The sequence below is a fragment of the Pundamilia nyererei genome, unplaced genomic scaffold (genome assembly GCF_000239375.1).
Source record: "Pundamilia nyererei isolate P.nyererei 1_Seehausen unplaced genomic scaffold, PunNye1.0 scaffold00076, whole genome shotgun sequence".
Lineage (NCBI taxonomy): Eukaryota > Metazoa > Chordata > Actinopteri > Cichliformes > Cichlidae > Pundamilia > Pundamilia nyererei.
Window position 1 is genome coordinate 2,287,226 of NW_005187477.1, and position 14,158 is coordinate 2,301,383.

The window sequence follows — 14,158 nt, forward strand, 5'->3', positions numbered from 1 at the left end:
AAACTGAGGTTATTGTACTCGGCCCTGAAAAGCTTAGAAATATGGTATCTAAGCAGATTCGTACTCTGGATGGCATTACCTTGGCCTCCAGTAACACTGTGAGGAACCTTGGAGTCATTTTTGACCAGGACATGTCCTTCAATGCACATATTAAACAAATATGTAAGACTGCTTTCTTCCATTTGTGCAACATCTCTAAAGTTAGAAATATCCTGTCTCAGAGCGTCACAGTCCTGAGTCGGACCAACTCAGCGTCTTGAGTTCCTTATGTCTTGGTTTATTTTTGAATGATGGATTGTTCTTTATGTTTCTCTGGTGCTTTGTTGGTTTTTATTATGAGTCGGTGTTTCAGTTATGCTGGTATGTTTCTGCATTACGATTAAGGTTCGGGTTGTATTTGGTTATTATTGCCGGTTCAGCGTCTTGTCTGTCTCACTCTGTCGAGTCCGTATCCTAGTAAAGTGTGTCTTGTTTCCTGTTTTACTCTGAAGGTTCATGTTCCTGTCTTCCATGTCAGTGTTTCTAGCTTTGTTCCCCCGTCTCATTAGGTCTTATTCCTCCCAGCTGTGTTCCCCTTCTGTCTCTAATTCCTTATTTAAGCCCAGTGTTTCTTCGTGTCAGTGTTGTGTCGCATCCCCACGTTAGCTGTGTGGTCCATCTGCCTGCCTGTTTATTTTTGTATCCTCAGTTCAGTTTAGTTTCTGCTCCGTTTCTCCAGCAATAAAGCTGTGTATTCTGAGTTCACGTCTGCCTCAGAGTCCTGCATTTTGGGTCCTATCTCCCTGCCTGCCCGCACACAGTCATGACAGAACGATGCGACCATAGCCTGGACCCAGCGGGCTCGTCCCAGGACTGTGATCTCTCCCGCATTCAATGTTTGGTTAAGCAGATTTCCCACACAACAGACGCTAAGGTGATGGCGGTTGGGATTAACGCTATCAAAGCGATCCTGGAGGGGAATTCTCATCTGCGTCAGCTTGGAGAATATATGGGCCTGATGGACCAGTTGCATGAAGCTCATGAGGTGTTACAAGCTCGGGAGCTTGCAGCAGCGGCGGCCGCAACATAAGGAGCTCGCCGCGAAATCGTCCGCTGCACAGCAGCAATCGCCACAGGGGAGAGCAAAGGGCTTGATTCACCTGCCTCCTGCTTGGCGGCGATGTGGTCGGAGGACAAGGACTTCTTTTCTCCATCGTCACCAGTTTCTCCTGTCGCCAGGAGGAAGTGGCGCCACCTGACAGTCACTCGTCAGAACAGCAGGCAATGGTGAGTGATGTGGGCTGCACCCCTGTGGCTTCACCTGCGAATTGTAATGGCGACTGTTTTCCTCTCATGGCTGAGAGTAGTGAGGTGAAGAGGGTTCGTTCTATGGACGTGCACCCCGGCCCTGAAGAAAGAAAAGACTCTCTGACTGATTATGATGATGTTTTTCCGCTAAAGAGAGAACGTATGGACGAACCTCTGATTGTGCACCCTCTGTTGGAGCCTGCTAAGAACTGTTGAGTCGATACAGAATTAACCTCGGACAGTTTGAATTCAGTTTTGAGGTGCACTGCTGAATCTGTTAATAATGCTGTAGGTTTGCAATCTAAGAATAGAGAGGGAGACTTAACGGGCTGTTTTTGCCCTGCTCTCTTTGAGCAGAGAAGCCTAAGCAGGACTGTTTCTTCTGAACTCGTTCTGCTAGTTAAACCCAGCCCTAGAGGCTCAGCCTATACCACCCCCTGCATCACGTTCACTACTCTCCAACCGTCAGCTCATTCAGCTGCCCAGTTAGCTACTCCGTTACCTGTAGCTCAATCATCTGCTCCATTACCAGTTTCATTCTCGCCACAACCGTCACTTCAGCCTTTTGTAACCCAGTCGCCTGCTGAGCAGTCCTCTTTTCTCACTCGTGTGAAACAGAAAGATGCACCCAATAAGACTGTTTTTGTTTCTCAAAAGCTGACCCGATTAGAGACAGTTACTCTCTCCAGGGCCTCCCCAGAGTCTGCGTTTCAACCCGCAGTCGACTCTGGACCCCTGGAGGCTAAGAAGTCAGCTGAGGACTGCACCCAACTGTTGCTGTCTGAGCCAAACCTAGGTGTTACTCAGCTCCAGTCAGCATCAACCAACCAGCATCAATCCAGCACCTGCTGGTTCTGCCCTGTGTGTTCCAGGGGCCCCTGTGCCCACTGGGCCTGTGACTGGCCCTGCTGGAGGGTCCGAGGAGCCCGTCCAGCCATTACCATCGCCTGCAGCGCCACCACCTGCGGCTTCCACACTGTTGCCTTCCGTGTCTTCACCCACGCCTGCAGCCACAGCTTCACCTGGTCCTGCCTCGCCCGGTCCTGCCTCTGCTTCAGCTTCTGCCTCGCCTGGTGCTGTGGGAGCCGCGCCGTCTTCAGGTCCCCAACTGCCACCTCAGCGTCGCCGGCCACTTTCTGGGCCTCTTGCCAGACGTCATCGGCGTCGTAGGCGGCCTCCGAATCAGCACTGTCGTCTCCTTTACCTGCGTCGCTGCTGTTGCCGTCCGCACGGTCGGCCCCCTGAGCTTTCTCGTGACCTGCTCTGTCGCCGCCACTGCCTTCCGCGTGGCTGACCTCCTGATGTGTTTTGGCTGCTATCGGCCGGCCACCTGAACTGTTTTTGGCCCCGTGCTGTCTACCTTCGGGTCGACCCCCCGAACTTTTTCGTGGACTCATGGTTTGGCCCAATCTAGTTTAGTTTTGTATATCTGGACTTGTGCTCCTGGTGTTTTGTTTTGTTTCTAATCGATTTAATTCAGCTTCAGTCTATTTGTTTCAATAGCACTAAAGCACAATAACAGCTGCCTTGCACTGCTCTCTATACACAGGAGAAAGTAAAAACAACTGCGATGACCTGAATGATAAGATCAGCGAACTCTGCCGCTGCACCATCCTTCTGTCGGGTTTTCACCTATCATGTTTGGCTTATTTATAAAACTGATTGCTCGCAGGTATGAATGTGAGTGTGAACGGTTGTCTGTGGTAGATTGGCGACCTGTGGTAGCTCCACCCCCCGTGACCCTGATAAGGATAAGCAGGAGAGGATGGACAAAGCTTTTAATTATATCAGGGCAGCTGTGGCTACAACTGTAGCTGCCTCCACCAGTGTGTGAATGTGAGAGTGTGTGAATAGTGGCATTGTAAAGCGCTTTATAAATGCAATCTATTATTATTATCTCATTATGATTAACAGACGAAAAGGGCGGGAAATAACGCACACTGACCTTGTCTGTTGAAATGACATACATGACAGCTGTGGTGCTTCACAAGGTTAGAGGTCATGACTAAAGCCAGACTAGTCTGAGGACACAGCAGAGAGGAGATTCAACTAACCTGCTGGTTAAGAACTCATTCACCAAACTGCAGTTTTCTCATGGTGCAGTAACATCTTTGATCTAAAACAGTTGTGGCACTTCACCTGCCATCACCAGTAGGCAGCAGGTGAAGTGTCTTGCTCAAGGACACAACCAAGACAGACAGAGCTGCAACCTTCCGGTTACGAGATGAGTTCCCAGTATTATCTTACTTATTTTTCATTTCTTTGTATTTTTGGTATTTTCCTTCTGATATCTGTACCTGAGCTGACGTAACACAAACATTTTCCCGTCGTGGGATCAATAAAGTCTCATCTTAACAGCTGAGCTCCACCCACCAGTCTGTCAAGCTAATTAAGTTTGCAGATGACACCACCGTTATCGGACTCATCTCGGACGGGGATGAGTCTGCCTACAGGAGGGAGGTTGAACGTCTGGTGTCCTGGTGCAGCCACAACAACCTGGTGCTGAATGCCCAGAAGACAGTGGAGATTATTGTGGACTTCAGGAAGCACACAGCTCCACTCCCCCCCATCATCCTGACTGACACCCCCATCACCTCTGTGGACTCGTTCCGCTTCCTGGGTACCACCATCACCCAGGACCTGAAGTGGGAGCCCACCATCACCTCCGTCATTAAAAAAGCCCAGCAGAGGATGTACTTCCTGAGGCAGCTGAAGAAATTCAACCTGCCAACACGGACGATGATGCAGTTCTACACTGCAATCATCGAGTCCATCCTCACCTCCTCCATCACCGTGTGGTACGCTGGAGCCACTATCAGGGACAAACAGAGACTGCAGCGTGTTGTGCGCTCTGCTGAGAAGGTGATCGGCTGCAGACTCCCATCTCTGCAGGACCTGTACACCTCCAGGACATTGCGGCGTGCAGCTCGGATCTCAGCTGACCCTTCTCACCCTGGACACAGTCTGTTTGACCTGCTCCCCTCAGGCAGGAGGCTCCGGTCCATTCGCACCAGAACCTCTCGCCATAAGAACAGTTTCTTCCCCTCTGCTGTCGGACACATGAACAATAACCATATGACTGTCCCCGCCACTAACACATGACCCTACGCTGTGTCACTGCATCATTACATGCTTGGCACTGATCACCACCTGCACTCATGTATATATCATGTATATATCTATCCACTTAGCACTTTAATTCTTATTCTTATTTTATATTTTTATGACAGTATGTTGCACTGAAGCACCGCAGCAATTTCCTAATGTTGTAAACCTGCTCAACATCTGGCAATAAACCCTTTCTGATTCTGATTCTGATTCTGATTCTGACTGTGGAATATTTAGTAGTAGTAGTCTCCTATCACAGTAACACGCTGGAGTTCAGTGAGCTCCTGAGAGCGATGCACAGATGTTTGTGGAAGCAGTCTGCAGGTGCTGGTTTTATACACCTGTGGACATGGAAGAGACTGGAACACCTGAACTCAGTGATTTGAATACTGTTGTTGTCATCTCAGAGGTGTTAAAGAAGTGGATTTATAGGTGAAATGATGTGAGGGGAGTTTGGTGGGACTTTTCTCACTAAAGGGAAGTAACAGTGTTTCATTTCCTCTTCTGGTAACCTCAACCACACGACTGACAGACACTGAAAGCTGCAGCATTAGACAGCATAATGGGGAAGTTTGGCTCTTTCTATATTGTAAATCCCCAAATGAACAGAGCTCAAAAGGACAAAGATGCTGGAAGCACAGATGCATCGTAACTTCTGAGAGTTCAGGAACTTCACAGTGAAAATCTTCAAACTTTCTCCAGTTTGTCCGACCTCGACACCCATGTTTGGATCACAGTTACATCAGACAGCGCTCAAAGGCATCTCAAATGCTTGCTATGATATTTCTATTGACCACTTTCACAGCAGTAAAGAAAAAAGAAGTTTAAAACAATGAGCTTGCAGCTTTTACTTTGCTTCATCTCTGAAACCTTTCTCTGCTTTTTGGACACATTCAGGATCATCATCATCACTTTGGTCGTGCGGGGAAGAGTCACCTGTCAGACCTTTCACAGTGAGCAGAGCGTCACTCCACCTTCTGCCTCTGTTCACCCCCTCGTGCATGGAGGTGAACGCCAACAACCTTACCAACTATGCGCTAACGGGCACAGAACCGCCTGGTGAGACACGGCAGGCAGAATATTACAGCTGACATTTACGACAGCGGTGCCCAGCAAAGGGAACGAAGCCTCTGTCAGCGTGTCAGTGATGGGGGGTAAAAACGGCTGACGGTCTACATAATCACGCTTCAGTTCAACTCAGAATACTTTGTGACTTGCTGGCCTGAAGTTTCCGATATCTGCTGCTGATCAATCATCTGAAGCTCCAAAAATGGTATTGGTGACATTTAGGAGACAAGCAGGAAAACAGCTGTACAAACAGCTGCCTGATGCTTTTTATTATCCCAGGATTCAGTTTTTTAATTTCACTGCAGACTCTTCGATGTGTTGTTTTTTGTTTTTGCTTTTTGCTCATGTCGTCTTCTTTTGTGTGCGTGATGTGGACGCAGCATTAAGTTTAGCTCCTGTAGAACAAACTCAGCGTCACTGCAGGAGGCGATGTAGTCGTGACCTTTACTGGCTCGTCGTCGTCAGCACCAGTTTTCCAGGATTCAGTCAGACCAGCTGGGAGGACACACATGGGTGTGATTCCAGGAGCCTTTCTTAGATCTAAAGTCAGAGTGTGACAGACGCCGCACTGACGTGACATCATCCCGGGGATTTAGGACGCTGCAGGTTTTTGATCTGGTCTGTCTCTGTGTTGAGCACGCTGAAGCAGGTGCAAACAGGAAGTCAGCAAACAGCATGTGTCTGAGTATTATAGTCACACAGTGGGTTTCCTGCTGTTGTGCAGCCAGCAGTACGCTCTGACCGATGAGGACTAAATAAGGACTGATGTGCAACGATCGAGCTGAGCTTCATCGCTCTGTTAAAACTGTGTCAGGTTCCCTGAGCTGTACTTTCCACCAGGCATCAGCAACCAGTAACAAACAGGAAGTCTCAGAGCGTTAATGTGCAGCACGGGCACACCGGCCTTCGGCCACTTCTGACTTTAGTGATTGAATTGATCCCAGAGCGAGATCCATACGTACACGCCTCAGGCATGCAGCAGAACACCCAGCTCGTGCAGGCTGAGGTAAGCTGGGGATCTTTCTGGCTGGTTGCCACGGTGAATCATAATATCAGTGATTTATTGATGCTGGCTTTTTGGAGTCATCACATAGGGAGTTAATTCAGGGTAAACACACGCTGTGTTTACACACTGAAAACTCTGCTGATAAACTTTTCAAGTGCCAGAAAACCTTCCATGCTCACGTGCAGCTGTGCAGCTGTTTTATTTCTGAACTCCTCTCCGTCTCTCACCAACTCGTGGCTCGTGGGCCAGATCAGCCCTTTGAAAACGTTCACGTGGTCCACGTATCTGTGACCCTCACGGCGACTCAGAACAGGCTGCAGGCGTCGACGCTGACCGGCACAAGCGCTCCGATCCTGATGGCAGACCGGATTTCACAAAGCTGAGTCCGTGACTGATTCTGCTGGGAACTACAGCCCCCTGTTTGCATGTGCAGCCAGCCTCATCCTCTGCTTTGGGTTGTGATGTTCATGCCGGTGAAACAGACTCTGTAAGAGGTTTTTCTAACATACTGAAGACGTTGCTCAGCTGCTGTGTTCTGCTGCTCTCTCAGGTTTGGGGCCGCCTTGTTGTTGCTGAACAGACTCTGTGAATATGAGAGTAAATCACATATTCTGGTTCTCAGTCAAACCTCAGGTTCAGGCCTGCGTGAGCACAGCTACTGAGAGTTCACCGATGATCACTATCAGCACTGCAGACGGCGCACAAAGCAAACCTGCCGTCTCTAATCAGCATCTCTACACTTCCCATTTAACCTCCCTGCAGCGTTGGCTCCTCCGGCTGTGTCACAGCGAATCATGTGATCCACTTTCATTCAGTGCTGCGCATTAAACCTTCCCCACTGAGTCAGCGCTCTCTCATCAGAGCTACATGCTGCTTTGACACTCACCTGCATGCGCTAAACACCTGCACAGCAGCCCTGCTCGGTTATCCCGAGCGCACGGCGCCATCTAGCGACTTCATTGAGAGGTGCGCTGGCAAAGCAAAACAATAATTAAGTTCATATTTAACTAATTATTTAATTAATCTAAAGACAAAAATAATTCTCATTTTATTACTTTGAAAAGTGTTAAATTTTGTTCTCAGTTTACTTATATTTTGGGGTTGTTTACAAGTTTTATTTGTAGGTTAATAATTGCTTAACTTTAGTTTTGCTGTTTTTCTTTGAAAGTCACTCAGGACGAGTATAGGACCAGCATGCACCGGGTGGGCCTGTGGTTTTGTACCAGAGCAGGAGAAGCAGCAGGAAACAACGAACACTGATCTTTTGTTTGTTGGATAAATAAACCTTAAACGCAACTTTTACCTTTTGTTTCTCAGCAGAGCGCAGCAGCGCCTTGATTTTAAATGGTTGGATGTTTGGTGGGACAAACAATGGAAAATAGTTTTTAGCCATGTGTTGCAGACACGAGGGGTACATCCACCCAGCGTCCGTGGGTTACTGCGGTGAATTGAACAGCTGGCACTGCGGCAACTCCGTGTTTACGTTTTCATTACGAACGAACTGTCTGACCTGGTTAACTTATAGTTAGGAGTATCGCAGATAACACCCACGTGAGCTGTGTCCTCGGAAATCTGGACTGGTGTGGACTCTCCAAGACAAACTGGTAAGAACGGTTCCCCACTGCACTGAAATAAACAGGCTATTGCTGAAGCACACGTGCCGTGTTATAAACTAAATGTGGAGTTGCTATTAACATGTTTAGCTCTGAAGGAAACTTTCCTTCCGTCTCGTTCGTGAGCAGCGTTTTCTTCTGTCGCGTGTTTCAGTTTCTAACACAGTTAAACGCAACATCAAACAAACACAAATCAGATGTTACTTATTTTTGCTTTATTTCAGTCATCCTAACAGACAGCTGGTGCTGAGAATATAGTTGAACACATATTAATAACAGATGATCATTTCTGGACAGCGTCTTCTCTTCTTTCCTTGTAAAAAATATTTTTAATGTTAGTTTAAATTCAAAGTTGGCGCGAATGGTTCAGTCGAACACGTGCTCAGTGAGACATTAAACTAAAGTTATGAAACTTTAATCTGAGCCAAATTAAACAGTGACGTAAGCGTGACCCTACAGACAGACCGGTCCGGTGTTTCACCTCCACCGAGAGCTGAACCCAGCGGGGGTTGAAAGCTGTGTGCCGGGGTCCCAGACTAACAGACAGCGGCAGACTTGGAGCCGCTTCCGACAAACCAGCAAATAAACACTGAACATCTGATCTGTGACATTTGTGAGGTCCTTTCAAACACACACCGCAGCCTTTTTGACCAATAAAATATTCTCATACACGAAGCGACCGCAAACAAATAAACGTCACGACGCCGGTGTTCACGGGACAGGTCAGGAGACGGTCTTCGTTTTCTTTCGTACGTTTTATCTGATTTCAGCGCTTTCGCCTCACAGCTGCTGTGTGTGCACTCACGGAGGCTTCATTCCTGTTTCACGCACAACACACAACTTTCGCTGTTTCTCTTCTGAGTCTTGCACAGAAACGTTTAAGTTAAAAGAAATGTTATTGTGCACTTCCAGCCTAGTTGTAGAAATCAGCACTCCTGTTTATTTAGGTGATTTTAATTTGTTTTCCATAACAAAGAAGTACGTCATGCACATGTTGTGACATCACATCCTGTTAGCGTAGTCTGCCTGCCTCATTTTTCTGGACACGAATTCAATTTGAGAATCGTCTGAAATGATGGCGCAGCGAGTGCGTGACATTTGTGTAACTGCGCTTTCTCATCTGTGCGTGAAGCAGCTGGAAGTCTGCAGAGTTTCTCCGCTCCTTCACGTTCATTCACACAGCGCACTGCCGCGTGTTTTTTTACAACGTGGGAAACCGTGATTCAGTTTGCAGATACTTATCACAGCGCGTCCTGCCCTCCTACACATCAGACAGACACTTCCTGCAGGGACGCAGCACAAACAGCCCTGACTGTCTCTACGCTTTTCTCTTCATCACAGACCTCACACTGGTTTATGACTCTCATCTTATCATTCATCGTGCTTCCTGCTCTTGGCTGCGCTGACATGTTTCCACTGCCTTTAAGTGTCATCTGCATGCATCTACATGCAGGCACCGCACATGAATCCATCACATCCACACGCTCCTATGATGAATTCGTTTATGTGCATTTTCCCTCCTTAATGAAAACAAACACAAGCGGTGTAGCTTTGCGCTGCTGTGTTAAGACACCTGCTGTAGTTGTGCGTATCTTCCTGAGGTTAAGCATTAATCATCACAGTCTCTGTGCAAACTGTGTGCAGCTCAGGCTGTAAAGCTCAGGGGGGAGTTCGTGCCTCACCCTCGGCCTCCCCGCAGCTACGGTATGAAAACCCTACATTTTCTCCACCTCGATTTTCAGAAAACTTGACCTCCGACCTTTAAGTTGAGTTCACTGAGTTATCACGTTGACACAGACGTGCGCGCTGCCCACCTGTCCACAGGACCCGGTGTCTTTAACTGCATCTGAGGACGTCTCTGTTCATAGCCGCAGACGTGCTGGGCCGGGCGCCTGTTTTTCCCTTTTCTTTCATCGCGGCTCATCCAACGAGGAGCGAGACGTTGCTCCGTGTTGACATCATCACACGGCGGCTCTGCTGGGCTGAGCTCCGAGTGTGTGCTTGTGGTAAAGAAACAGACAGCTTGATGAGCTGCAGCGGGTCAGAGGAACCACAGGTGTGACCTCACCTGTGGACGTCGCTCGCTCTGCGCCTGCCCGGGGATTTCTGCTCTCAGCGCTGTGACGTCGAACCGTTTATTTAGAGCACATTTGTTACTCTTTACTTTCACTAAAGCTGACATTTTCACTGTTAAAGAGACGTCATCGTCCCCTTCCTCTCTTCTGTGGACTTTAACTTTTTCCCCCACTTCTGCTAAAAGCTGATAAGTGCCGATCAGCCTCGCCAGATAAACCAGAAGTCTCTAAATTTATCTGTAAAGAATCATTACTCACAACTCATTTGCTGGAAACGCCTTCAATATGCATATATATGTGTGTGTGTGTCAGGGAGGCGGGGCTTGTGGTCACACTGACGACAGCAGCAGCGTATTGCTAACAGGCAGGAAAACACCTTCCATCTGTCTGCAGCTTCCGCAGCTCTGAGCACATGATCTGCACTGACACACCGAATCAAACGCACACAGAGGACCCGAAGAGAAGCCGGAGGGCCCGCTCAGTCCCTTAGGGATCCAACACGCGGTCCGAGAGCCCGGGAGGGGACGAGGCGGGAGCTGAAGATTCACTTAGGTTTGTTTTTAAGGGGAAGCGATCGTGACTGTGTGGGAATGTCTGTTTCAAGGGGGACCATGTGAAATGGATGACCGGCACACTCACTCACACACACACACACACACACACACACACACACACACACACACACACACTGTGAAATAATGAACTAACAGAGTTGAGATCTGTGATCTGAGAGTCATTTTCTCTTCCTGCTCCCGTCCTCGAGTCTCGTCGTCTCCTTTCAGTAGTTTTCTGTCTGATCACTTCACGTCTCTGTGGTCGCTTTCGTGTCACTCTGGTGGTTTTACATCCTCTCGTGCTGAGCTTGTGTGTCTTTGGGGTTGTTTGACTGATTTACAACAGGACATGTCACCTCTGTGACAGTTTGGTAATCTTTTCACAACTTTCACAGCGTGTAGGTTTATTTTCTAACCTCTCCTCAATATTTCATATCGCTGTGTTAAAGGATTACAAATGAAGAACCAAAAGCTGCGTTCCTCTAACATCCAGCAGGGGCTCGAGCAGTGAGGTAAAACATGTTTACAGCCTGATACAGAAACGGTTTAGCTAATTTCCTCACAACAACTGTACGTGACTCACCTGTTTGATTGTTTCAAGGCTTAACGTTTGCATAATTGGGGCTGTGGCCTCTCTGACTGGCAGGTAGCTGCTAGCTGTCTGCTGGCCTTCGCTTCGGCTCGCTGGAGTCCCTGAACTGGACCTCCGGACCCCGTTTGTGATACAAAACCAGTGTGTAAACACTATGGTGTCCCTCTTTTATATACAGGCTGTTCCTTTTTTAAGGTTCAGGGGATAAAAATACTGAATGCATCCAAAAGCGGCAGGTTCCTGGGCACATGCTGAAATGCATCTTGAGACTCGTGGTTCTCTCCTTCAGCTTTCACCGCTTCGTCTCTGCGGTCTCGACACGGGTTTGGACATTTCTGCCTCCTCTGCTTGTTTATCATACGACTGCAGCTGCAGGTGGAAATTCTAGTCCCAAACCCTGGTGTCTGAGTGCCATGACCTTTAGATGACTCTTCATTTTCAAAGAAAGCTAAACCCCCGGTGTCGCTTTCTGTAAAGCTGATTTTCCCCAGTTTGTGTGACTCAGTACAGACGATTTCCTTCGTCTAAATTTTCCTGCTTTATTTTCCTTATTTGGACGAAAAATGCAACGTAGTTTATTTTCACTTGGGTGCACATGCGTCGTCCTTCTGCCACAAATATTCACAGAATGTGGATTCATCCGCCGCTGAAAATAGTCCTGAAGACGAGCGCTCTCTCCTCCGAGGCTTGAACAAAAGCCAGTGTTCAGGTGAAGCCACAGACAGAGAGGAAGTCAGATCGTGTTGGAGGCCACATTCTCCTGGTTTGGGCTGAGAACTTCGAGGACTTCCTGTTCCACCTATGGGGAGCTCTTTCAGAACGAATGAGGCCCTCATGGGAAAAACTGTTAAGGTAAAACACATTTCTGCGAGTGTTGGGGGCATCATAGCGCCCCGGGGTGCTTTTTGGCATCCTCCATTTTGATTTGGGGCGTGAAGGGAGCAGCGGCCTCCTGATAGCATCACTTTCAACCACTACGCTCAGCCGCTTCAGCCGGGCTTTAACTTCGGGTGACCATATTTTGAAAAAGGACACTTGGCCCAGTCATGAAGGACTTTGATAAACTTCGTTTAAAGAAAATTTTAACATATTTAAATGATGCTTTTTCTGTGCCGTTAATGAATGGTGAAAGTCAAGAAGTCAACAAGTGCAAAAAAAGAGGACGCTTGGTCACCCTACTTTAACTTCTAACGTCTAGTTACCGTTAAGAAACGAGCGCCGTGGAGGGAGGACGCCCCGCTCTAAGCGTTAGCAGAAAGTGAATGTTTTTGGGACAGAATCACCTTCAGAGTGAGGAAAACTGAAGGACGTGAGCAGGCTGACCAACGGTCCTCTTCTTTGGAAGTCAAAATATGACACGAGTGATGTTTTATTACGGAAGGCGGATTTGTGAAAATTAAAATGTGACTTTTTCTGCAGAAGCAGGTGGAAATAACTTGTTTCATGTGTGCAGCTCGCAGCGGTTGGCTCATTTCAGCTTCGGTGGTTTGATGGGATCAAAAAGAAATGTTTTTGCATTTAAATGCAGCAGATCTGTGATCCTGACTCGACGTTACAGGATGTTTCTTACCTGCTGATCCTCTCTGAGAGGATTATCACCAGGACAGGATACGTGCTGATGGTTTGCAGCTGTCATCACAGAATCTGCATCGGTTTGTGTTTCTTCGACATGAAAATGAGCTCCCGTGATCGCGAGCTTTCTTTTCTCTGACTTCCTGCTTCACACAGGTTTGCTGCGACCACAGCTTATTTTACATCCTGCACGTCAGCGTGTGCCTGTCTCACACCTCGGGCTCTGCCACAGCTCGCTGCTGTTTCTGAAAAAGCAGAAATGCTCAGAGGTCAGAGGCTCGTATGTAAACATAGAAAGCAGCTTCTCAGCCTTTTTATGTTTACGTGACGGTTACATTCATAAATGCTTTGCTAACAACTGCTGATGTACGGAGGCTCAAAACCAGAACTTTTGGTTTAATGTTCTATAAGATGTGCAGTTCATCTGGTTTGTGGCTGCTTATAATAATGTAGATAACAGGAAATGATTCACGATAAGAAAACATCTACAAACATCATAAATAACAAGTTTGAGGGGAGCTTGTTAGAAGATGAAGAAGACCTGAAACCAGCTGGGAGCAGCTGTGTCGGCACATCGGGAGGATTCAGTAGCTGCTGCTCGTTTTCAGGGTTTAGATGGTGAGAGATCTGAGGTAAACCAGACGCTCTAACAAACTTCAAACAGGGCACTTCATGATGATTCCTCTGATTTCAAAACTTATTGGCAAAAACCTGTGAGTTTGAGATTGTAGGCGTGCTGGATTTCCACTGTGAGCGTGAGAGGAAATTTAGTGCAGCTGAGTGTTTGAAGCCGTCGGCTGTAAACCTGTTTCTGTGTCAGCTCCTGTTTCAAGTCTGTTTAACTGAAGGGAGAAAGTGCCCTGAACATAGACACATCACAGACACATCACAGACACATCACAGAGTCACATCACAGACACATCACAGACACAGAGTCACATCACGGACACATCACGGACACAGAGTCACATCACGGACACAGAGTCACATCACAGACACATCACAGACACATCACGGACACAGAGTCACATCACAGACACAGAGTCACATCACGGACACATCACGGACACAGAGTCACATCACGGACACAGAGTCACATCACAGACACATCACAGAGTCACATCACGGACACAGAGTCACATCACAGACACAGAGTCACATCACAGACACATCACGGACACATCACAGACACAGAGTCACATCACAGACACAGAGTCACATCACGGACACATCACAGACACATCGCAGACACAGAGTCACATCACAGAATCATCACAGACACA

General features: G+C 47.8%; 1 protein-coding gene across 4 annotated transcripts in view; it reads left to right on the plus strand.

Annotated features, from left to right (window-relative positions):
* The first annotated feature begins 1,068 nt into the window (after positions 1–1,068).
* Positions 1,069–14,158, plus strand: part of gpr171 (G protein-coupled receptor 171) — an 18,687-nt gene continuing 5,597 nt past the window's right edge. Inside the window, exon 1 of one of the 4 annotated variants that reach the window (XM_005737479.2) lies at positions 1,069–1,266. In XM_005737479.2, coding sequence (XP_005737536.1) covers positions 1,160–1,266 — 107 coding nt within the window. In that variant the 5' untranslated portion in view covers positions 1,069–1,159. Of the gene's footprint in view, positions 1,267–7,703; positions 8,074–10,496; positions 10,710–11,986; positions 12,156–14,158 lie in introns of those variants that run through there. The other 3 variants (XM_013911960.1, XM_013911959.1, XM_013911958.1) reach the window with 3 other exon arrangements.